Source organism: Mustela nigripes, chromosome 17 (genome assembly GCF_022355385.1).
Source record: "Mustela nigripes isolate SB6536 chromosome 17, MUSNIG.SB6536, whole genome shotgun sequence".
NCBI classification, from domain to species: Eukaryota; Metazoa; Chordata; class Mammalia; order Carnivora; family Mustelidae; genus Mustela; species Mustela nigripes.
This window is the reverse complement of record NC_081573.1, coordinates 46,228,712-46,255,291: the sequence shown is the minus strand read 5'-3', so window position 1 is coordinate 46,255,291 and position 26,580 is coordinate 46,228,712. Positions and strand designations below refer to the sequence as shown.

Here is a 26,580-nt window from a genome sequence, read left to right as displayed (position 1 = left end):
ACAGTAGATAGCTAAATCTGATTTCAAGTCACAGGATGCCACCAGAAAGACAACCCTACCATCATTACCAAAACTTCTAACACAATCTGTGCTTCGCCACCATTAAATGTCCACGCTGATCCATCAATGAGAGGCAGGTAGGAGGGAGGTTTTTTTTTTTTTTAAAAAAAAGAGTGGAAAATACCCAATGGGGGCTGCGAGACACATTATATTAGTTTCAAGGGGCAGAAATAAGGGAAGAAAATAAAAGGATAAATAGAGTTCAAGTGCTGTTGTCACAACTTCTCCTAAAGCCAGTTTTTTTTTTTTTTAAATTTTAATTTTTTTTTTTATTTTATTTATTTGACAGGCAGAGATCACAAGCAGGCAGAGAGAGAGGAATGGAAGCAGGCTCCCCACTTCGATCTCAGGACCCTGGGATCATGACCTGAGCCAAAGGCAGAGGCTTTAACCCACTGAGCCACCCAGGTGCCCCAACTTTTTATTTTTTTAATTTCCTTTCAGTGTACCAGAATTCAATGTTTATGCACCACACCCAGTGCTCCATGCAATACGTGCCCTCCATAATACCCACCACTAGGCTCACCCAACTTCCCACCCACCCCGCCCCTTCAAAACCCTCAAATTGTTTTTCAAAGTCCACAGTCTCTCATGGTTCACCTCCCCCTCCAATTTCCCTCAGCTCTTCTCCTCTCCATCTCCCCATGTCCTCCGTGTTATTTCTTATGCTCCACAAATAAGTGAAATCATATTGTATTTTTTTTTAAGATTTTATTTATATATTTGACAGAGAGATCACAAGTAGGCAGAGAGGCAGGCAGAGAGAGAGGGAGAAGTAGGCTCCCTGCTGAGCAGAGGGCTTGACCTGGGGCTCTATCCAGGACCCCCGAGATCATGACTTGAGCTGAAGGCAGAGGCTTAACCCACTGAGCCACCCAGGCGCCCCTAAAGCCAGCCTTTTAAGAAGCAAATGCAAACACAGATATGTCTCATTTCTTCTCATCAAGTCACAGGGTAGGAGAAACAATGTATTTTAGTTGGACGGAGCGGAGAGTCAGTCTGCAGGTGGTTTAAAAATCTCACATAGGGGGGCACTTGGGTGGCTCAGTGGGTTAAAGCCTCTGCCTTCAGCTCAGGTCATGATCCCAGCGTTCTGGGATCAAGCCCCGCATCAGGCTCTCTGCCTGCCTCTCTGCCCCCTTGTGATCTGTCAAATAAATAAATTAAAAAAAAAAAAAAATCTCACATAGGGCTAGTAAGTTCCATCTCAAAAACTGGCAAGTTTCCCAATATAATTCTGGCATTACCTTCTTTAACAGGTTTTTTAGGAATGAACCTCAACTCCTCATTGAACACTATCCTCCTCTAACCAAAACTACTATTTTCCCCCACCTGAAAGAGTAACAAGGAGTACCTGAATAGGTTCTTCCTCTTCACACTGGCCTGATACAAGAAGATCTCCATATTCACCTATACACCACGCAGCCACTTGTACCAAAGGTTGCTGTCAAAAGAAAGTCACCATGTGTCAAAGGCTTTTAATCCTTGCAAGGATTAATGCAAATCACACGTCATCTAATCATAAAGGTCAAAACCAGGAAATATGTATCTGGAGTGTTAGTAGTAAGAACACACCAGGAACATAATGCGTAATTTCCCCACCAAAGCAGAAAGTACCTACTTGAGAATAATCACCAAGAATTGCTTTGTATAAGCGCTGGACAGTATAGGCGTGCATCTCCACACTATTGGTTATTAACTGGATCAAGTTGGGGACCGCATCATCACGAACATAGCTTCCTGCCTAAAAGGAAACGCAGTTACCCTTAGAAACACACCGTAATGATCATAAAAGCTATTGCTTTTATTCAAGGAGACGACGACTACAGAGCATCCTCAGAGATAAAGCTGGTTCCAATTCTCAGGTGTATACGCAGCTCAAACTTCAATTTTAATTATTCAAATGACTTACTTCTTATTTAAATGAATATTCTCATTTTATTAATTTTATAAAAAATTTTAAAATCTCTTCTGTCAAAGTAAAAGTAAAATATAAAGGACCTTTTTATCAAAACAGATTAGGTTTAAGAGTTCAAAAACGTATGAAGTACATTCACTGGGAACTTACCTACAACAATCTGTCCCTCTCACAACTCCCCAACACAGTTAAAATCATATGGGCTAGCTAGAGAAGCCACATTACTCTGGGGGACGGAGAGGGGAGTATATATCCGCAGTCCAGAAAGGCAGTATTTTAAAAAATTTCTTTTAAGATTTTATTTATTTATTTGAGAGAGAGTGTGTGCCTGCATGTGAATGAATGGGGGATGAGGCAGAAGTAGAAACAGACTCCCTGCTGAGCAGGATCCTGGGGATCATGACCTTGAACCTAAGGTAGATGCTTAACTGACTGGCACCAGGCACCCCCAAAAGGCAGCATTTTATTTTATTTTATTTTATTTTATTTTATTTTATTTTATTTTATTTTTTAAAAGGCAGCATTTTAAATAAGAATAGTAATCTTTCTGCAATTTATTTAAAATATCACACTGTCCTTTGAAAACTAGAGTTTATAAAAATTAAAGAACCATTCGTCCCAGAAAGGATAAATATTTTGTATTCAATCATGCACACTAAAAACAAAAACAAACCTGGTCTCTCCAATGTCCTCTTGACTAGTAGAATCTGAGGTACTGTTCGCAACCATGCAACAAAGTAAAGCTATTTAACCTCTGAGGGAACTAAACCTTGGCCTTGTCAGAGGATTATGATAACCAAGCTGTGCAGGACATATAAACAGTGGAACCTGTGCCTCGTATCAGCCCACCTTGATCAAGGACAGAAGACCAGATCTGACCTAGAAGAATGAGACCAAGGAAAGGAAGAAAGAGAAAGAAAGAGAAAGAGAAAAAGGGAAAGGAGAAAAAGAGAAACAGAAACAGAAACAGAAAAAGAAAAAAAAACCCAGATGATTGGGATACCCACACCTGCTAAAAAAACACAAAGCCAGAGGAGAGAGAAGTTTGGGGAAATAGTCAAAAAGGAATGGACAGAAGTGAAAAAATAAGTAACTGTTTTACATTCTTCTTTCCTAATGAAAAAAAGTAATGTTTTAAATAAGAGAAAGCATTAACATGATCTAACTGACATTTATACACCACTTCATCCAACAGCAGAAAACACATTATTCTCAAGCTCAAATGGAACATTCACTAAGACAGACCACATTCTGGGCCATTAAAAATCTCAAATTTTTATTTATCTATCTATCTATTTATTTATTTATTTATTTGCAGTAGGTTCCAAGTCCAACTTGGTGCACAGACTCCTGACACTGAGATCAAGAGACACATCCTCTACCGACTCAGCCAGGCAGAGGCCCCAGAAAGATCTCAAATTAAAAAAAAAAAAAAAAAAAGACAGGGGCATCTGGGTGGCTCAGTTGGCTAAGAGTCTGCCTTCCGCTCAGGTCATGATTCTGAGGTCCTGGGATCGAGCCCCATGTTAAGTTTCCTGCTCACTGGGGAGTGTGCTTCTCCCTCTGCCCGTCTCCCGCCACTTGTGTTCTCTCTCTCTCAAATAAATAAATAAAACTTTTCAAAAAAATAAATAAATAAAGGAATAAAAGTCATATAAGATTTAACTAGGAATCAGTAACACAAAGATAGCTAAGATATCCCAAAATATTTGGAGACTACACAACTAAGTAACACAGAGGTCAAAGAAAATTACAGACCAGTATCTCTCACCAGTAGAGATGCAAAAATCCTAAAAAATCTATTAGCAAATCAAACATAGCAATGTATAAAAAGAACTACATACCACGACCAGGTTGGATTTATTCTAGGTATGGAAGGTTAGTTCAACATTCAAAAATCAATTAATGTGATCCAGCACATCAACAGGTTAAGGAGGAAAAATCATAGGACCATAATAAGACTATAGAAATCAATTGGAAAAATTAAAAGAATGAAGCGCTGAGAACATATTTCTTCAATAGCTTTAATTTTCTCTTAAGCCTTATAAAAACTAAAAAATGTGTCCTGATTCACAGTTTTTGTTAAAATATAATTTCTTCATTAGTGCATTAACTTTTCATGAAGTTAATTCAAGTAAACTAGCAAACCAGCATGTCAAAACAGAATCCCACAGCAACAAATATATATACACACACGGTAATTTTAACAATCTCATTCCTTCCTACAGACATGTTTCATAACTTGCTTAACCAATGCCCATTTGGAGACTTGTATTTATTTCCAGTTTTCTCCCATTATAAACAAGATTGAGATGAATATCTTTGTATATATGTTTCTGTACACTTGTCCTTTTATTTTTCCAAGATAAATTACTAAAAAGACAATGACTGAATTCAAAGGTATAAACTAGGGGTGCCTGGGAGCCTCAGTCAGTTAAGAGGTCAAATCTTGATTTCTGGAAGTCTACTCTGGAAAAATGGCACCATTTTATACCCAATACAAAGTGGAGGGTACTGCCTATTTCTCTATTTTCTAACTACCACTAGGAATTTGATTAAAAAGTAAGACAAGTGAAAAATGGTATCTCCCTTGTAATTTTATAAGTAAAATTTCTTTATTAGTAAGTAATGTTAACTAGCCATTTCTTTCTTCTTTTGTGAAATGTCTGTTCAAATGCCAATCTTTCCATTACAGTGTTTGATTTTTTTCTTATTAATTGTAAACTATTTATAGATTAAAGATATTAACATGCTGTCATATGTTACAGTGTTTTTCTCCACTTGTCATTTGCCTTTTAACTCTGTAGATTTTTTCCCTTTTGCCTTACAAATTTTGAATTTTAATGTGATTAAGCCTATGGAAATTTCCCTTTATGGTATCTATTTCTGACAAAGCAATTAAACATAGGTAGTTATGTTTTCTTTATTTGCCACAACACTTTCATTTTAACTGTTAAATCTCTGATTTCTATTAATTGAATGATAAATAGAGATGCTCCAAAACTCTGGAAGACTGCCAAAGAAAGAATAACTTATAAATCTGTAATTTTAAAACCAGAATAAATGTAGTCATTCAAAACCCTCCAATGGCTTCCAAACTCCTCACAGGCCCTACATAACCTAGCTCCTGCTTCAGTCCTACCATTCTCTGCCTCTCATGCTACTGGCTTCACTTGCCGCCTTCTTGCCTCCAAGCAGGCCACACTTGCTGCCACTCAAGAGCTTTGCAACACTTGCTGTTCCCCCAAACCTTGGCACGGCTCCTCCTTTCACTGCCCTCTCTCCTCAAGTGTCACCTCCTCTGAGTGACCTGCCCTGACTACTCTATCTAAAAAAGAACTGGCCCGCTGCCCCCATATTCCACTCTCTCCTGCCATCGCTGTAGTCCTTCATGCTGCTTCACGGTTTCTCGTAGTATTTTTTTCTTGCCTAACAGGATAGTACGTATTTCTCCATGAATTTCTCATCTCTCCCACTAGAACTAGAATGTAAACCCTCCTGAGAACAAGAGATTTGTCTGCCTCATTAATCAGCACATCTTGCACCTGGTATATGTTGACTAAAAAAACAGTACTTACCGTTGTCAGAACACGCATAATCGTGTCTATGTGCCACCGTTTGGAAGGTGCATACCTGGGGAAATAATGGCACCAGATGAAATTACTGGAACCTGTGAACTATATTCTGTGCTCAGTGACTTTCAAAAATCCTGTCCTATAATCTTTTTTAGGTTTACTGGTAAAGTGATTATTTTGGAGGCAAATCTTACCTTCGAATCTAGCAGCTACCCCCATTTCAAAGGGTAATGAAATGCTACACAAACTCAGATGTTTCCACATTAATAACTGTAACACGAGTTACTGAGCTGAGACATGGGACTCCATCTCCATTTTTTTAGAAAACAGATCACAAAGACAAAGCAGGAGGACAGAGAAGAAAGAAAAGGGATCCAGGCAATACCAGGACTAGAAACTCATTTCCTTAAATTCACAGTGCAGAGAGGAGAAATAACCACACTACTAAAATTGAGGTATTTCTTCCTAAAAGTTTTACACAGAATCACAATTTAGATGCTGTGACGCTATAGTCTTTCTATTCTCTACCCAAAACCCACAAAGAAACAAACAAAAGCTTCTCTATTCTCTTCTTCATAGATGAGAAGTTGAAGAACAGATATAAGAGGACATTTTATAAAAGTGGGCTGTTTTTGGTCTTAGCATACTTAAATACTGGCTAGAATCACCTTCTAATGAAGCAAATTTCCAACTGGGAGGTTGAAATAAACATTACACATTTTAAAGAGGTTTACAACATACAACATTTTCCCCAAGTTGTAAAGATGCTTTCAAAAAGTTCCAAGCATCTTTTATCAACGAATGTAAAAAAATTAAATCTTACTTCTCTGCAGCAAGAAAGATTCCAGATGCACAATCTGCTTTAAATTCTGGCTCACAGGAATCCAGAAAATAAAGTAATTCCTTCATCATGCCTCGGATATTATTCCCATTTACCAGGGCAAAACTCAATTCCATTGCACGCCTTGCAGAGGGAAAACATTAAAAAAAAAAAAAAAAAAAAAAAAAAAAAGGGTTATGGTATTTATAGCAGGAACAAAACAAAAGACCCAGGTGTATTGTTTCTGAACATCAAGTACTGGCAGATATATTGATGTCCTTCCATGATCTTGTAATTGCAATCTTTGTACACAAGACAACTAAGTTAACAAGGTTAGTTTTAGCATTTTGAATCTTCATTCAACACTTTTCCTCAAAAAGCTCTAAAAGATACACTACCTATGACCAAAAATGCAGTTTGGGTTCAACAGTCTAAGAAGCTAAAATTCAGAATACTTAAAAGGCTCAAAAAGAGAAGCAACAAAAGTATTACCGAAAGATACCCCTTTGCATTATTCCTTAAAAATGTGATAAAGCCATGACATTCGCCTTTTATTATATCCATTTCTGTTCAAAGATGATATAACAGTCTACATCAAAAGATATACAGAAAATTGGAATAAAAACACACTTTGAAGGTATTATGATAAGCAAAATAAGTCAGAGAAAAACAAATACTGTATGATGTCACCTACACCTGGAAGCTAAAAAAGTCAAAAGCATAGAAACAGACTAGAATGGTGGTTACCAGGGTCTGGGGTGTGTGGGGGGGTGTCGATCAAAAGGTACAAACTTCAGCCATAAAATAGGTAAATTCTGGGGATCTAATGCAGAGCATGACAACAAAAATTAATAATTATAAAAATGGATTATATACTTGCAAGTTGCTAAGGGAACAGATCTCAACTATTCTCAGTACAAAAAAGAAATGGTAACTATGTAGTGTGACTCAGGTGTCCTAATGCCATGGTGGTAACTATTTTACAATATGTATCAAATCAATGCACCTGTAAACATCAAACTTACACAATGTTTATGTTAATTTTTTTCTCAATAAAGCTGGTGGGGGCTGGGGGGGCAAAAGAGAGAATGAGGGCCATGAAAAAGGAAAAAGGGCATGTGCTGTGGGGACAAATAAGAGTTTCTGTAGAAGCCTATCAAATTTGGCAACCAAGGCAAAATGGCAGTGTTTGAGATGCAAAGGTTAGAAGATTACTACATGCATCTTCTCATATTTGGTCAGTAATTTCAAACATGGTATATAATTTACTTTCAAAATACCAATTTAATAAGTAAGAAATACTTTCATCTTAGCTGATCTATGAACAACATTCAGTCTTTACAGGGATACAATAGCTAATTCTTGTACACTGCTTAAGTACTTTACATATAATCCAGTTAATCCTGCATAACCCTTTGAAGTGGGTGCTCACAGAGAGAGAATGAGGGGTGGGGAGGGGCAGAGGTTGAGGGAGAGAGAGAGGGAAAAGCAGGCTCCCCACTGAGCAGGAAGCCTACCGTGGGGCTCAATCCAAGGACCCAGAGATCCAACCTGAGGCAGGTTAAGACGCTTAACCGCTTAACCAACTGAGCCAAACAGGGGCCTCTGAAGTGCGTGCTCTTGCATTTGCATTTTACATATGGGACAACTGAGGCAGAGAAAGGTTAAGTGACCAAAGCAAGTTTAATAAATACAGAGCCAAAATTTGAAATGAGGCTTTCAGGCTGCAGAGTCTGAGCTCCGAACCCGTTAAACAGCCTGTCAAGAAGACACAGTTTTTACTTTTGAAATGCAAATCCCAGTCAAAAGCAATAGAGAAACAACACAATAGGAATCAGAGGTCTAATTTCTATTCCCAGGGGCTCCTGAGTGCCTCAGTGGGTGAAAGCCTGTGCCTTCAGCTCAGGTCATGATATCAGGGTCCTGCAATCAAGCCCCACATCGGGCTCTCGGCTCGGTGGGGAGCCTGCTTCCTCCTCTCCCTCTGCCTGCCTCTCTGCCTGCTTGTGATCTCTCTCTCTCTCTCTCTCTCTCTCTGTCAAATAAATAAATAAAATCTTTTAAAAACAAATAATTTCTATTCCCAGGTCTGCCCCTTATAGGGGTAGGTTTAGAGGAAATCATTGGATTCCTATGGGACTGTATTTTAACTAATTTGTTAAGTTGAGATAGAAGTAATTGTCTAGTCTGTCTCACTGGCTTGCTTTGAGAATCAACTGAGAGGGTGCTTATAAGCCCTGTGCAAAGCACCTCCCTGCCCCCAACCACAATAAAAACCCTGGGGTGCCTGGCTGGCTCAGTTGGTGGAGCATGCAACTCTTATAGGGTTGCAGGTTCAAGACCCACATTGGGGTACAGAGATCACTTAAAAATAAAATCTTTAGGGGCACCTGGGTGGCTCTATGGGTTAAAGCCTCTGCCTTCGGCTCAGGTCATGATCCCAGATTCCTGGGATGGAGCCCTGCATCGGGCTCTCTGCTCAGCGGGAGGCCTGCTTCCCTTCCTCTCTCTCTGCCTACTTGTGATCTCTAACTGTCAAATAAATAATAAATTAAAAAAATATATTTAAAAAAATCTTTAAAAGAAAAATTTTTTAATTAAAAAAAAAATTCCTGTGCAAAGCACTAGGTGAGTTATGGTGGCTGAGTTTAGGTCTATCTTAACATTGCTCACGCGCTTAGCATCTGCTCTCTGAAAATAAAAGGAATTTAATATCAATAGATATTTGTTAAATGAATGGTTTCAGAGATCACTTCAAATCTGATTTATTCTGGATTTGAACAGACAACCAAAAGTTCACTGAGGCTAACTCTAACTAGGTTTTACAAACATCCCTCAGTTCTTCCCATAGATTCAGTCGAGTTACTCCACTGGGGAAAAGAAATTATGCCTTTTCAAAGTGCTATCTGCTGCCTAACAGTCATTCTTAGATGCACTGTTCTAAAAAAACACAGCTGCTTCTAGTATCTCAGGGCATAAGTACCGTGGGAAAATGTGTGCTGTCAGCAACTGAGTTTCAGCATTGTGATAAAACACTTAGCCGATGGATCACTCCGCATTTTCATCCTCCAGCACACATAGCACAGTACTTCTGTTAAGCAGACCTCTCCCCAGCTCATAGGTACCTGTCTGTACAAAAACCCAAGGAGAAGCGCAGTGTGCACTTCAGTACTCCTTATTGGCCTCTCTCACTGATCTAACCTTCCCTCTGCCGATCCTCTCTAAAAAAGGATTTCCTCAGCAGAGAGTTCAACTGTGAAAATAATGACTAAATAAAAAATAGCAACATACTCATTCTCAGATCTATTATGAAGTTATCAGGTAGAGGGTAGAGCAGAGAACGATCAGTAATCTGTTACCGTTTTATTGAGACATCCAAATCCTTCAAGCAGTCCACAATTGTGCTTCTGTGCCTCTGTACTGCGTTATGATCTGTCTGCACCGTCTTCAACAAAGATGTCAAAGCTACGTATCTGGATGAAACAAAGTTGCAGAAAACAGAAATGAAATGTAAAATTCAGGACAGTTCCTCCTCTACTTAAATAATGACAAAGAAGATGTCTAATGACTATGTATCTTTAAATATTTAAAAGTCAAGACAGAATTAGTGTAATAGTAACATCTTAAAGACATAAATGACACTACAATCTTAAGTAGTGGTAATCAAGAGAATTTATTAGATTTGCATTCATGGTCAAGTCCACTTAAACTTCTAAAAGTGACTGATTCCATTCTTCCAAATTCTTCCAAATGGTACAACAAAACAAGCATATAGTATGCCTTTCCTTAGCCCCCAAACACAAGAGGAAATGATTTCAATGTTACCATTTGTATTTTCTTTGTTTTTATTTGATACTGGTACCAAAACTGTCCCTATAAAAATCTGAGTTTAAGATTCAAATATTTAAAAATTCTTTTGGAAGGAGGAGATAATTCAGGGTACCACAATGATTATTTACACATTTTTAAATGCTCACATGATAAGAAAGAATATTTTCTCCTGATTAAAACCGGGAAAAGGGCAAGAAGGACATAATACATGAAAGAAAGTAACAAAATAAAATACTTATAAATTCATCTACTTAAAAAAATTAGCTGGAGTTCACAAACACATTCCAGGTCTGCAGTGCAAAATGTTACATTTTTCTTCTTAATTTAGAGCAGAGGTCAGCAAGCCACACTCTAGCCCTATGCTGCATGGTTCTATAAATGAATTTTTATTGGAACACAGTCACTCATCACTTACATAGTCTATGATTGCTTTCATACCAAGACACAGAATTTTGAATACTTGCCAGAGAGACCTAAGGCCCACAGAGCCTAAAACAGTGACCATCTGATCCTTCACAGAAAAAGTTTGCTGACTCCTAATGCTGACAATGTAAACCAAAGTAAAAGTTAAGTCATGAGCCAAATCCTCAAATTCTTTACAAAATAGTAGCTTTAAGTTTTAAAATTTAAAAATAAAAATCCTGAGTTGAAGTTCTAGAAAAGTCATTCAGTACATATGTGATCTTGAGCAAAATCACTCTTGAAAACACTGAGTTTCTAATACCAAGATACAAGATATTTTCCAGTTGACTTACCTAATATTCTTGTCATTGTTCAATAAGAAACGACCAAGGATGTTTATGGCTAAGACCTAAAGAGAAATAACACAGGTTAAAAATCTAATAAAATTAAACATTTATGTTGTATAAGGATCACCTCCTGACCCCTGATGGTGCAAACTATTTAAAGGTGATAGTGGATACTTCTATAGATGGCTAGCAAAAAACAAAAATGAAACAAAACAAAAACCTCAGGGCAAACTCATAAAATCATACTCTTTCAAAAGTAATTGCTAGAAGATTATGTTTTAAAGTTTTTATATTGTTAGTGGAAGAATAATACTGGCACAGCCTCACTGGAGAAAATTCTGGCAATTATACATAGTTTAAACATCTCCTCTGCTTCAACAATTCCACTTACAGAAATTTATCTGAAAAACACACTTGCACATATGCACAAGAATCTACTGCAACACTATCTGTAATCACAAATGACTGGGACATGCTAAGTGTCCATTAATAGCAAATTTGCTAAGTACACTATGGCACACCCACACAACAGAGTATCACGCAGCCATTAGGGTTCTGACAAATACTATAACATGGATGAACCTTGAAGACATTATGTTAAGTGAAATAAGCCAGCTACAAAGGGATAATACTTTATGATTCCACTTTTATGAGGTATCAAGAATAGTCAAATTCAGAAAAAGAAAGTGGAATGATGGTTGCCAGGCACTGGAGGTAGAAAATAATGGAAAGTTATTGTTTAATGGGTACAAAGTTTCTGTTTGGGAAGACAAAGAAGTTCAGAAGATATATGGTGATGCTGGTTGCAAAAGTGAATTACCTAATGCCACTGAACTAGACTTAAAAATGGTTAACTTTTATATTATGTATATTCCACCATTTTTTTAAAAATGAGAATGGTCTCTATACATGAATATGGACTAATTCCAAGATAATGTTAGGTGGAAAGAGTAAGGTGCAAGACAATCATTTTGCTTGAAAGGGAGGGAGAGGAAGAAAACTAACTTAAATTACTTTGGTTAAGTTATCTAGACACTGGAACGATAAGGACAAAGAGAACTGTATACATTTAAATACTGGACTGTATTTAGTAAACCTGTTTCTTACAAGGCTATGAACCAACAATTCTTACATCATTAAGTGACTGAAAAAATGAATAAATTCATGAATAAATTCCTCCTTACAGAGGAATTACAATTATTTAAAGAGGAAAAAATGAGGCAAATAGAAAAGTGTCACTGGAACACCACCCTAATAACTACTGTAGAAAAGATTCTCTGATGGAGGGGTGCCTGGGTGGCTCAGTGGGTTAAGCCTCTGCCTTCGGTTCAGGTCATCGTCTCAGGGTCCTTGGATTGAGCCTCTCATCGGGCTCTCTGCTCAGCAGGAAGCCTGCTTCCCCCTCTCTCTCTGCCTGCCTCTCTGCCTACTTGTGATTTCTGTCTGTCAAACACATAAATAAAATCTTTAAAAAAAAAAAGATTCTTGGATGTATACTAAAATGGGTGGGCAAAAAGGCTGAGAACAGGGTATTTGCAAAGTCTCAAAGTGTCTCCCTCAAACTATTTTTAATTACAAATGAAAAAATAACAATACAGTGGAGAGACACAACAGACACCACCTTAACCAAATGACCAAGGTTAATACCACCAGTAATGACACAAACAGATAGCATGTCTCTCCTGATAGGATACTAAGAAGGGCACATCGCTTCTGTGGTAGTCTTGCCAAAAAAGCATAACATCAATCTAATCATAGGAAAACTTCAGAGAGAGCCAAATTGAGGGACATTCTACAAAGTAACTGATCAGTACTCTTCAAAAGTGTCCAAGTCATGAAAGGCACAGAAAGATGGAGGAATTGCCTCAGACTGGAGAGCACTAAGGAGACATGACAATTAAATACAATGTAGAATCGAGGATCAGCTCCTCAAACAGAAAAATGGCAGAAGTATAAAAATTGGTGGAAGCTGACTAAATTCTGTAATTTAGCATGATACCAATATTAACTCTAATTTTGATAATTATCTCTAGTTATGCATGATGTTAACATTAGGGGAAACTGAGTGAAGGGTATGTGCAAGCTCTAAACTATTTTTGCAACTTTTCTGTAAGTCTAAAATTACTGCCAAAAGTTTCAAAAATTGGGGAAGAGAAGAAATACACGTGTACAGATACGTTTTCAGATTTCTGAAAAAAATACATGAGGAAAGGGTAACCATATGCCCCACTAGGAGAACGTGAAAGCTACAGGCAAACATTTCCCTCCCTACATATCTCTAGTACTGTTTTAGCTTTTTTTACTTTAAGTGTAAAAAACACAAATATTTAAGAAAAACAAAGTAACTCAGATATGATGTCTTATTTGGAGTGATGAATACAATTCAAATCATGGCTCTAATAAAAGCTTATTTTGAAATGTTTCCTTCACTCAACAGTATCTATATATCTAACTATACCAGAGAGCTTCCAAACTTTACTGTAATCAATATTAAAAGCCTTTAATGGAGGGAATGATACTTCAGATCCCAAAACTCAGCATTATACATTCCACATCACTTTCCTAAAGTTAATTTCCAAATGTAACTCATTTCTACAGTACTCAAGCCCAAGTTATTTATTCTAATTGAAATGTTTAGAGAAAGATTTTAAAAGACTTACTCGCAGTCCACTCTCTGACTTAATATCCATGATAGTCAAAACCGTTTCATAAAGAATAGCATTTCCTACATTTTTACTAGTCTCCGTATTTGTGGCAACCTGAAAAGTCACAAGTGAGCAGTACATTAGTGATAAAATAACACTTTCAAAAAATATCCAAAGGTAACAAGAGACAGTTTGTAAATGATTACAGCCACCAATGAGGAGACACAAATAAATACTGCTCCATCTAACCACCATCGTTCTACTCCCACTACACTAAAATGAAGATTTTATACAGCGCAGACTGAGTCTACTCACCTGTGCTAATATATCATTCATAGCTTCACTTGAGTCATCATCATTTCGTCCTAAAATTCTTAATAACCGCAAAATTCGTACCTAATGTGCAAAACATGATTAGTGTCAACAAACTGACCTGGCACAAAGGAACTTACTTGGTATGAAACTCAAATAACTTAAATGAAGTCTCAGATCGCATTAGAAATGGTCAAAATTCAAACAGAAGAATTTTAAGCATTATCTTTAGAGAAGTAGTAAATATAAATACTTCTAAGTCTGAATGAAGTAATTAGACAACCCACACTTCATCACTTCACAACTAAAGGATACCACCACCTACAAAGCTATAGTATATTGATAAGTCTCTATGCAATAGATATTACATAGTACAACTACAATTTTATTCTATTAATGCAGTAGAGAACTGTCACTATTCACTTATTAATGTAATTTGTTTAATCAGTTAATTATTAAATTCCTACTGACATAAACTTAAGAGGAAAGAAACAATTTATTCCAAAGGTATTAAATTCATTAAATTTTCTTTCAACCTCACCTGCAAAAAGGGGTCACTGATACCAGAAACATCATGTTCTGGTGAATATCCCGACATGATGAGGTTCTTTAGAATACGAACTAACTGGGGCACAAGCTGCAGAGAAGAAAAATGCATCAAAAAACAGTGAACATCAAAGAATTTCTCCTGAATAGGCAGGTAATTTGCCTAATTAAAAAGGGGTACAAGGGTCTGAATCCAAGAAAATTCTACTGATACCATACGCTGGTATACTGCTGATGCTTGATAAACAGAACTTAAGAGTACCTAGGCCAAGAACTCAAGACAGAATATGTAAAACAAATTAAAACAAATGATGTTTTTACCCTAGAGTTATATATGCAAAGATACTACAAGTAACAGGAGGTCAGAAAGCCTGTGGGAATCAAGTCAAACAGATGCCTACAGCGCACACTGCACTTCTACTTCTAGAAAACTTGACATATCTCAGTAACACAAACATGTTCGGTTTTTAATCATTCAAACATTTGAATATAAAACATTATCACCAAAAAATACTGGTGATTTTATTAAAATTACAGTTTTAAGATATACTATCTCAAACAGAGAAAAAACTTAAGACAAGGCTAGTTCTATTCTTTTCCAACAAACAACAGGGAATCCAAAGGCCTCCAACACTTACCAAGTGGAAAGACACATTTTAAAAAATTGTACTTTTCACCTTAAGAAGATAGCAAGGCCGTGAATAATTTCCTTTCCCTATTCTTAACTCATAAGATACAATTTTTGGTAAAATTTTATTTCAGCACTTAATTATACACACTTTGTTGCCTACTTTGTCTCATCTTGTTAATGAAACTATATATTCCTTATGGTCAGAATTCCCCTCTTACGCTTCCTTTACTTTGTCCACTAGAGTCATAACACATAGTAGAGGCAATTTTATGGCTAAGCTGAACTTCAAAGTATTGTTTTAAATGTTTCAAATGTTTCAAATGTTATCATTCATTTCATTCTGTTGATTAAGCACTTAATCTTAAACCCTGTTCCAAAATGTGCGCCACAATGGGAACTTTTCTGGGCTCCAACTAAAAACTCAATTTAGCTACATTAACAACTCTAATCACCTAAAATTAAGAAAACAAGTGTCCAAAGTGAAGCAAATTACATCTCTTTTGGAGGCGGTCAGAACAGCCCCAACCAATTTGCTGCAACTCAATGACTTTTTCTCACTGTCTTCTGGCTCCTTACACCTCAACTTTAAAAGGGGATCAAGATCAAAACAAAGGCCAAAGAATTCACTCACAATACTGAGGCCACTTTTCAATATGAGAATATAATCTGTATGAATTTAAAGAAGTTTGGCTGTAACACTTCAGAATTGTGATTCATCAGCCATTTAAACAAAATTCTAACTTGGACAACTCCAAGATTAAAACAAACCTAAGTTACGGTGACCTGTAAATTCTAAACAGAATCCCCATTAAATCTGTCAACTGTGGACAGATTTATATTAGTGGGAAGAATAATATAAATTTGTAAACTGCTTTTTAACATGTAATAAAGCCGGGATCACCTAGTTACCAAGCTCTGCACAAAAAAGTGGCTCACCCTGCATACTTCCCAATGGCCTCCTTTTTTGTACTACACATATTCCTAATTACTTATTTAACCTGATTTCTTAGAGAAGTCTTTTTTCCTTGGGCTACTAAATTCACAAATTTTTTAATTCACAGACACAAGACCAGCACACCACGTAAAATTGCCCTGGGACAAAAAGCACAAATGCCTAAAAGTTTAGCATACAAATTCTTGGAACCCAGCTTTATTTTTCAGACAAAAATACAAGTCACTAAAACTTATGACAAGACAAACAAGATAAGATGACAAAGGGAAACGCTGCAGCCATGAAAATCAGTTGATGCCCACCCACTCTATCCCAAAATCCTTTCATGTCCCAAAACTTCCAGGAAGGAGTAAGTGCAGGTAAGGAGAAATAAAAGCTCTAAGTCTGAACTGAGAGCTCCAGAAGTACATACAGAGCTTTTTATAAAGTATGAGGTTACCCACACATGATTCTAAAATATCTACTTCAAAAAGAAGCAGTGTTTTGTGCCAAGGCTCCAAACTGATCTGGAATTGCCATCACCAAAGCCACTGGGAAACTGTTCAGTTTCTCAAGTGAGTATGAAGAAAAGGCAGAGAAGGAGGCTCAGAATTCAGGAAAGGCTGCAACTGAAATCCAAGGCTGACTTTGGAGTAAGGAGTTTAAGTGACAAGACAAAAACTGGACTCAGGAGTTAGCCAAAAATGCTAAAACAAATAACTCATAGTATTAAGCACAGCTTCAGCATTAGTGTATTTTTTAAAAAGCTGCATTTGTGGATGGATGCACAAAAGCTACTAAGGACCTAATGCCAGCATGCACCATCTAAAAGAGGGTTAATTCTTACCTTTTCATTCTAACATACAGCAGGATTCCAAACAGACAACAGGAACAAAACATACAAAGCAAGCATTAGGGACAGATACAGGCCTCATACTATTTTACAATAATTTAATCAAGACATGAACATCTAAGAAGGAAAAAAAAATTCAAAAAAATAAATGCTATTAGAGGCTTGTTAGATCTAAAATACAAAATAAGCCCCATTTATCGAGTGATCAGCACCTTAAAAAGGAATTAAATGCATGGAACTACCCAAAGTACAGTTTTTCCCAGGCATCCTTAATACCGTCTTCTAAAAACCAGTGAAGAAAACGAAAATTTCCACTTTAGAATGCTGTTAAGAAAGAGAGGGGGGAACCTAAGAGAGCTAGATTTCAGTCACCAGAGTCAAGAGTCTAAAATGAACAGAAGGTGACTCTGTGTTACATAAAAGTAATGTAAAACTTCACTTTGCAGTTTTCACTTAAAAAAAAAAATAAATTACCTGCCTTTAAAAACACACACCGCACCACCCACACCCACACACGGGCGCGCACGCGCGCGCATGCACGCACACACAATTCCTGTTTGTAATTTGACCTCAAGTTACATTTCCTGTCTTCAATGTGAAAACAGCAGATAAAGCACATGAGAGACTGGTAGGTGTGCCAACACTGAGAGACTTTTATTATGAAAGGGAAAACACTGTACTACTGCCAGTTCTTATTTGCCTAAATCTGGCTTCCAGCCCTACCACACAGCAGGGCTGGTCAAGTCCTTTATTCAGCTCCAAAACTTCCTTTCAAAAGAAAATTCCTAAGTGAGGAAATGATGTACTCTTCAGGAAAATTGTTTTTCAGTCAAGAAAGGCTTAGGCATACAGAATGGTACCTACCTTTCTGAAATGTGCAAGCATGTCTGGGCTTCGTTCACACATTTCTGTGAGAAGGACTACAGATGTGTGAAGGACACCTGAAAGATAAGAGCAAATGAAAACTAAAATGAGGCTATATGTTATTCAACTCCACAGAATAGGGCTTTAAGTTCTGCAGGTCAATTCCAAAAAATAGTTGCTACTTTTGTTTTTAATTTCCCAAAGAAAGTAAGCACTGAGGTGAATACAAAGGAAATATTACCTAGGTTGATACCTGGTCAACTCAGTTAAATCAGAACATTTTAAACTATGTAACCAAGATAACTGCTAAAAAATGATAACCAACACACGTGTCTCTCCATCTGAGCCTATCCATAAGGAAATACTCACAGTCACTATAAGCTAGGTATCATCTGCCCTGTACTTATTAAAGAGCTGTTAGCTGAGATATGATCGTTCAAAAAGGAAAAATCTTAAAAAAAACTTTTAAATTTCCAGATAAAATGAATCAAAACTCCAAGGTAATTACGGATGACAGAGTAAATACACTTGTTCCAGAATAAAAAGAATCTCACAATAGTTTTCATTAATAATAAGTAAGTACCCTACCACTCATTTATCCAACAAGTTTACTTTGAGCCTTCTAGGCACAGGACTGAATTAATCAAATTAAATATACCTTACCATTTTTTCTCTTAACATTTAGTAGGACAAATGAATTTTCTTTACTCAGAACTTGTTTCACTGACTTCAAAATAAGAATAAAAGTATGGGAAAAAATAGCCACGTTCCATTTAGTTTCTCTCAAGTTTTATATAAATATATCTAAGTACCCATTATAAATTCCTGTTACAAGTAACCTAAAGGATTTTCATAAATTTTATACTCCTACCATAAGGTAATAAAAATATAATTTCTTTCCCCCCTACGGCAAGATAGCTAGGAAATCGAAGTGTTTTAGATATGAAAATCAAGGCTAGGATCATTTGCATATTACATTGAGTATCAGTAACTTAACATAGTATTTTTAATATAGTAAAAGAGGACTGAAAATGGAAACCAAGTTTACTATTAAGGAATCAATCTCTAATTATAAAAGTAGGATTTGAGAAAAGTGAGACTTGACCCATCAACCGTTCCTGGCAAAGTGTCTAAGCACAGCAAAAAGGCAAGTCCACTGCACTCAAAAGAGAAAGCCAAAACTCCCTGAAGCCCTTTCTCTTTCCTCCTTTCCCTCAGTACTTCACAAGCACATCCAAATCACATTACCATGGTTCTTTTCATTCAATAAATTTTTTGTTGCTGGTAAAAACATCTCCATAAGTTCAGGAACCTTCCTGATGACATGAACAGCACATAGTGCTGCCTATGAAGGAAAAGGAAAAAGATTTATTCAACTAAGTCAGGGCAACCAGTCTTACAAAAAATACCAACAAAAGCCTTATTATCATTTAGTTCACCTAATGAAAGAAGAAAGAATAAAGAAGTGAGACATCAGATTTATTATATATTAACTGGTCAAGACTTTCCAATTTATACTATTTCATTAATGAGAACTCTTAGCTCAGCTGTCCCTTTGTTCATGTATTACTAAATAAGTGGACAAAAACTTCCTAGACTAGACCATGGTTAACATGAATTTATCAAACAAATTAAATATAACTTCTGTGTTTTTCAAAGTAAAAAATAAAGACTTCCATTTTGTGTTCATTCTTCTAAGATGACCAAAAGGTTTTATAAAAACACCATAAAATTTAAAGATACATTACTACTGTTAGTTTTAATAATACCTATTATCTTCCCCAATTCATTCTCTGCTGATATTAAGAAAATCATTTGATAATTAGCTAGTCTCTACTGAAGAAAAGATGGTCTTGACTTGTTCGCTGGAAGAAAAGGTACAAAGACTGATTTTGATTACGCATACCAAAAGTACCCATAAATACTATTTTCTGGAGTAAAATACCACAAACAAAATAGATATAGTAACAAGAAAAGATTTCAGCTAATTCTTCCCAAGTTATATTTGGGGGGAAATGTATTTTTTTTCCAATCCACAGAAGTGTTTTATTTCATGAAATAATGTACTTTTTGAACAAGAGCAGCCCACTCATACTTTAAGAGAAAGCACTGACTTTGGTTCACAATCATCATCAACAGTCCATGATTCTAGAAAACAGCTTGGGCCTTCTCACACCATTAATGTGGCGGCACAGTGAATGACAACCAAGCAATAGTAAGTGTTCACGTCTTCTAAGTCCCACATTGTACACCCTTTGTTTATGAAGGTTACAAGGTTCAAGCACAATTTTAAAAAACATAAATGTTTATATCAACATATAAAAGCAAGTAAGAGAGTAAGATTATTGTCTTCCATTTAGACACACCAATTTATAAAGTATGTTCTAGATCATTCTCTAATAATTACGTAGGTCCCAATGGAACTGCACTTCCAGAGATTCAAAGTCACTCATACAAAGACATGGGCATGGGCACTAATTATTAGGACAAAAGTAAATTCTTAAAGTTCTGTTCATTTATCACTCTATTTAATACTGTTTAGAATCTGGCAAATTAGGAAGTAATCACGTATCTAGGATATCCTGTAACATTTGTTTATAAATCATTTTCTTGAAAAAAGGGGAATTAGGAGAAGAATTAAAGTGTTCACAGTTACCAACTGGAGTTAATTATTAATTAAAAAAAAAAAAAACCGACCTCCAAAATTAGCATAAAGACAGATTTTGACTTACAAACACCTGATTCATATACAATCATTTAAAATATATCTACTGCCAAGAAAGATACGTTACACCATCATCAGAGCTCTCAAAAATAATTTGCCTCCCCATTTCCATAATAGTCCCTGATCCAAATGCAGACATTTGGTTTCATTAAAAGTTACCTTTTTTCTTAAGTAAGAATTGGAGGTTTTCAGGAGTTTCTCTACCTCTCCTGCAAGATCTCTGCACATCTCTGAAGAGCCCATACAGCCAAGGGTACAAAGTGCTAGCCCCTGTACATATTGCGTGCTATGATTAAGATCACTGTAAAAGAATGGAAAAAGGTAGAAATGAACATGCTTTTACTTGTGCTCCCCATACAGAAGCTTCACAATCTAATGAGGCAACTCTGAATGATTCACAATTTGTCCAGTAAGAAAAATAATTAACAAAATTATTTGTTGCAAAAATATGTTTACCTTATTACAAATTACCAATACAGTGAACTGATTTACAGTGCCTCCTACAGGCTTACAATTCCTTGTTTCCAAATACCAAAGTAACAGAAATTCAGCAATATGTTATCTGTTGAAGACAAACTACTCCAGAAAATTCAGCAAACCAATGAAAGGGAAAGCCAACGAAGACAGAAATGTGAAGCATAACTATATGTTTAGAAGATTTGGGGAGGTGCCTGGGTGGCTCAGTCAGTTAAGGGTCTGACTCTTCATTTCCCTCAGGTCATGATCTCAGGGTTGTGAAATGGAGCCCTGCACTGGGCTCCATACTGGGTGAGGAGCCCAATTAAGATTCTCTCTCTCCCTCCATTCCTCCTCCCCCTGCACGACACCCCCTTATACCCTCTCTTTCCACCCACCCCACTCTGGTGCATGCACGTTCTATCTAAAGAATAAAAATTTTAAAAATTTAATATGCTCTACTAGTATTCACTTAAAAAAAATGACAAGATATATATACATCAACCAAAACCTTAAAAAAAAATCAAAAAGCAGCTCCCACCACTAGAGCATTTTTTTTTTAAAGATTCCATTTATTTATTTGACAGAGAGAGAAAGAGATCACAAGTAGGCAGAGAGGAAGGGGGAAGCAGGCTCCCCGCTGAGCAGAGAACCCGATGTGGGGCTTGATCCCAGGACCCTGAGATCATGACCTGAGCCGAAGGCAGAACCCACTGAGCCACCCAGGAACCCCTACTAGAGCATTTAAGGTGACTTAAATATCACAACAGAAATACTCTGAAACCTCTAACCTTATGGTATAACATTTACTTTGTTGTCACATTAATTTTTACATTTTTTAAAAAGATTTACTTATATAACAGACAGACATAGCGAGAAAGGGAACACCAGCAGGGGAGTGGGACAGGGAGAAGCAGGCCTCCCACTGAGCAGGAAGCCCGATGCAAGGCTTGATCCCAAGACCCTGGGATCATAACCAGAGCCGAAGGCAGATGCTTAACAACTTAACAACCCAGACACCCTAATTTTTACATTTTTATGTATTCAAAAGAAGAAAAAAACAGTAACTAGAAAAATTAGCTAATTAAACAACCTTTAACAAACTAAACTAGATATTTACGGTGAGGCCCAGTACCTGGTGATACAGATATACAAAATCCTATCTCTAACAGACATTGATTACTGTACAAAATTATTTACAAACCAGCCAGGAAGTATACCTTCAGAAAAAGCTGAAATACTAAAAAGCTTGAACCAGTAAATTCATCTATATATTATAATCAACTTCTACTATTTAGAAGCTGAATTACTATACGAGTTATGCTACTTCTACTGGCTTTAAGAGCATTTTAATATTCTTTAGTTGGTGGTTCTCAAGGATTTCAGTGGTTAACGGATCTCTGGAAGGTCCCAAGACTGTTTCACAGGGCCAGGACAGCCGAACTATTTTCACAATCCTAACTCGTTATTTGCCAACTATACTGACATTTGCACTTGATGCAAAAGCAATGGTGGAGAAAATTACTGGCAGAGTAGTGGCACCGAACTGTACTAGCGGTCACTGTATTCACTGCCACACCTAGACAAATGGAAGGAAGGGGGGGGAGGAAGGAAGGTGGATGGACGGAAGGGAGGGAGGAGGGAGAGGGGGAAGGAAGGAGGAAAGGAAGGAGTGTGTTTCACTTAAGACTGCCTGTGACAGGGCAGTAAAGCAGCTCAGTTTTACTAAATCTTGACTCAAATGCATACTGTTTAATATTGTGTGAGGAAATACGAAGTATTCATAAAGAACTTCTGCACACCCAAGTGGCAATCTCCGAGAAAAGCACCTGTTCACTTGCAAGCTAAACGATGAACTTTTTTTTTTTTAAGATTTCTATTCTTATTTATTTGAGATAAGAGAGAGCACGAGCAGGAGGGACCAAGGGAGAAGGAGAAACGGGCTCCCAACTGAGCAGGGACCCCAATGTGGGGCTCGATCCCAGAACCCTGCGATCATGACCTAAGCCAAAGGCAGACGCTTAACCAACTGAACCACCCAGGCGTCCCTAACTACGAACTTTTCAAATATATACAATATTTACTTGAAAAATAACTGACAGACAAGCATAATTATTAGGATTTGGGCATGTAGCTGACATCTTCTGGAAAAGGAGCCAAGCTGGCTTATCAAGAGCAACAACTGACAATACTTGTTGCCAATGATAAAATCCAAGCTTTGAAGTAAGAGTTAGAATTTTGGATAATTTGTATTGCTATAGACTATGATAAACTTCATAGTCTACCAATACTTTAACTGAGCCAATTTTTCCCAAGTGACTTAGGCATGGTGTTACAAATGCATACATGAGTAAAAGATTCCAAGTGCAAGAGGAGCAATGGGTTTAATAGAACAAAGTACCAAGCTTCACTAATATGGTTTCAAATTCTACCTTGAAACTAATCCTTACGAAACTACCATTTATGGAGTTTTGGTATAGTATCAAAGAAGAATATCCAGTTATCTGAAAGGCTATTAAAGTCCTCTTCCTTTTTCTAACTATCCAACAACTATCTGTGAAAGGCTGGATATTCTTCATATACTTCAATCAAAACAACATAAGAAATTGAATGTAGAAGCAAGTATGACATCTGGCTGTCTTCCATTAGACCAGGTGTTTAAAGATTTAAAAAATATATGAAATAATGTTATTTTTCTCATTTGAATTGTTTTTATTTTGGAAAATAATTTTTCATTAAAAACGTTATTTATGTTAACATGTAAGGGGATCATTATTGGTAATTTTAAATGAAATAATAAATGGTTTTAACCTTCTCTGAATAAAGAAAGGAAAAGAAAGTAAAGTATAAATTAGCCATGTTTGCTACTTTTTAGCAATTTGAATATTTAAGATAAAAATGACTGATAAGGGGCACCTGAGTGGCTCAGTCAGTGTCCAATTCTTGATTTTGGCTCAGGTCATGATCTCAGGATTGTGAGATAAAGCCCTGAGTCAAGCTCCAAGCTGGACATGGAGACTGCTGAAGATTCTCCAGGGCACGTGGGTGGGTCAGTGGGTTAAGTGGCTCCCTTTAAATCGGATCATGATCCAAGCATTCTGGGATCAAGCCCTACGTTGAGCTCCTTGCTCAGTGGGGAGTATGCTTCTCCCTCTCCCTCTGCCTGCTACTCTCCCTGCTTGTGTTGTCAAATAAACAAATAAAATCTTAAAAATAAATAAATAAGAGTCTCTCTCTCTCTTTCCCTCTGCCCCTCCCCCCAATTCCACCCCCTGCTTGCCCTCTCTCTCTCCCAAAAAAGTATTTTTTCCCCTGGTAAAAATAATGTTTAAGTCTTTTTTTTTTTTTTTTAAAGATTTTATTTATTTATTTGATGGAGAGAGATTACAAGTAGGCAAAGAGGCAGGCAGAGAGAGAGAGGAGGAAGCAGGCTCCCTGCTGAGCAGAGAGCCCGATGCGGGACTTGATCCCAGGACCCTGAGACCATGACCTGAGCCGAAGGCAGCGGCTTAACCCACTGAGCCACCCAGGCGCCCCCTTTTTTTCTTTTTTTTAAGATTTTATTTATTTATCTGACAGAGAGATAGAGAGAGCATGCACAAGCAGGCAGAGCAGCAGGCAAAGCAGGAGGCAGAGGGAGAGGGAGAGGGAGAAGCAGGCCCCAAGCTGAGCAGGGAGCCTGATTTGGGGCTCGATCCCAGGACCCTGGGATCATGACCTGAGCTGAAGGCAGACACTTAACCGAGTGAGCCACCCACAAGCCTCAATAATATTTAAGTCTAACTATGATGTTCCCATTTAGGCTCCCAGTTTCCAAGAATATTTAGCTGACTTTTCCTTCATTTTTCAATGATTAATAACATTTGCATAATGCAAGCTCTTAAAATATCATATCCAATTTTTAAAGAAAGAGCTTTTCTAGGCCAATGAACAATGAGGGAAACATTTTTTTTTTTAAGATTTTATGTATTGTCAGAGAGAGAGAGCACAAGCAGGGAGAACAGCAGGCAGAGGGAGAAGCAGGCTCCTGGCTGAGCAAGAAGCCCAATGTGGGATTCAATTCCAGGACCTGAGATCATGACCCAAGCCGAAGGCAGCCGCTTAACCAGGCATCCCGGAAAATATTCATTATTAAACATAAAAACCACTGGTACACAATGATGCCCCATAATAAAAACCAAAAGCAAAACAAACAAAAACCAAAAAACCTCACAAAACAAACCAGCCCATTCATTAACAAATATTTTTTGAAAAACAAAACTAAATGACCCAAAGTCCTTTAACTTGAGCTTTGACTAAGGGGCGAGATCAATTCCCAACTATTATTTCTCTCTAAAAAAGCTCACCTGAGGCCTGGTTAGGTCTCATTAAAATTCAAAACAAAGATTTCTTCCTTGCTTATGTGCCTCATTCTTCAATTTTTTATCAAGCTATAAACATACACTTGAGTTTGGTATTAACTCTTTAATATGAACTTGCTGCTAGGCAGAACTGCCAAATCAGGAGCATGTGACTGAAGGCTTAAGTAATAAGGGCAACAGAGCATGCAAGAACCAAAATTAAAGAAACTCTCAGAGGCCTAGCCAGAGTAAATGTATAAAAGAGTCATGCTGAACATGAAGACTGTAACCTCTGTAACACCAAGGATCTCTGCCAATTGTTTTCACTCTCCCTCTCCAGAACTTATAACAGCTCCTGGCATGCAACAGGTATACAAGTATTTGCTGAATACATGAATCAACTCAGTATTTCCATTAGTATTTATTTCAAGACCCCAAATTAAGATTCCCCCAAAATTAAGTTCACAGACTCAATGTATTTATATGACACCCTCTATATTTAAAAGCAAATCGTAATTCTCATTTTGGGATTTTCCATTATCCACTGGGAAATTTTAAAGTAGAACATTATTGACCACATAAAAGTGTAAGAGTTCAATAACTACAAACGTGATTACCTATATCCCCTGCATCTACTTTCTGTCAAACAAATACTACAAATGAAAAAGAAATCTACAAAAGGAAATTAAACTAATAGATACACCAAAACCAAACCAAAAAGTACCTTTAACCAATAAGGCCACCAGAACTTCCACAACTTTCAAATAAACATTTGATATTTATTCGAAAGTTAAGGATGCTGGGAAGAACTGCTAATTCCCTTGCTTAGCTACTCTAATTCCTCCGTATAGCAAGCATTCCTCAGTTTGTAAGTTAAACAAACATGACTGGACTAGTAAAGCACCCATTAGAGGGAAAAAAAGACACATAAAAATTCACAAGCCTAAGTAAAATTTCATGCAAGTAAAATCTTGAATTAGACCACTAACAAGCAAGACTTCTTCTTTTACCTTTAAATGGTATTTACTCAGAACATACACTGGTAATTCTTTAATAAATGTAAAATTTCATTACTCGTGGTATTCAAGGTCCTGGAAATATAAGAAATCTCTGATTTACCAATGCTTTTTCTATTCCATGTAGGTCCAAATTCTTGTTTCATTGCTAAACTGTGGTCCTTCCTATGCCTGAAGATGTTGTACGTGCAATGCCTTCATTTAATTACCCCCTACAGGGGCACCTGAGTGGCTCAGTCAGTTAAGTGACCAACTCTGGATTTTGGCTCCAGTCATGATCCAGAGTTGGTCACTTAACTGACTGAGTA

At 37.0% G+C, this 26,580-nt stretch overlaps 1 protein-coding gene and 1 non-coding gene across 2 annotated transcripts in view; both read right to left on the bottom strand.

The window, feature by feature from the left end:
• The window catches only part of AP1G1 (adaptor related protein complex 1 subunit gamma 1), an 80,560-nt gene that overhangs the window by 16,200 nt on the left and 37,780 nt on the right, over positions 1–26,580 (bottom strand). Inside the window, exons 4-15 of the mRNA XM_059383286.1 lie at positions 20,620–20,761; positions 18,984–19,080; positions 17,736–17,812; positions 14,452–14,547; positions 13,914–13,994; positions 13,614–13,712; positions 10,960–11,015; positions 9,733–9,846; positions 6,377–6,517; positions 5,557–5,611; positions 1,682–1,804; positions 1,415–1,504 (exon numbers count right to left, since the gene is read on the bottom strand). Of these exons, the coding sequence (XP_059239269.1) occupies positions 1,415–1,504; positions 1,682–1,804; positions 5,557–5,611; positions 6,377–6,517; positions 9,733–9,846; positions 10,960–11,015; positions 13,614–13,712; positions 13,914–13,994; positions 14,452–14,547; positions 17,736–17,812; positions 18,984–19,080; positions 20,620–20,761 (1,171 nt within the window). The remainder of the gene's footprint in view (positions 1–1,414; positions 1,505–1,681; positions 1,805–5,556; positions 5,612–6,376; positions 6,518–9,732; positions 9,847–10,959; positions 11,016–13,613; positions 13,713–13,913; positions 13,995–14,451; positions 14,548–17,735; positions 17,813–18,983; positions 19,081–20,619; positions 20,762–26,580) is intronic.
• LOC132006243 (small nucleolar RNA SNORD71) lies at positions 9,367–9,451 on the bottom strand. The gene has a single exon (XR_009401026.1). It is a non-coding gene; the product is annotated as a small nucleolar RNA SNORD71 (small nucleolar RNA).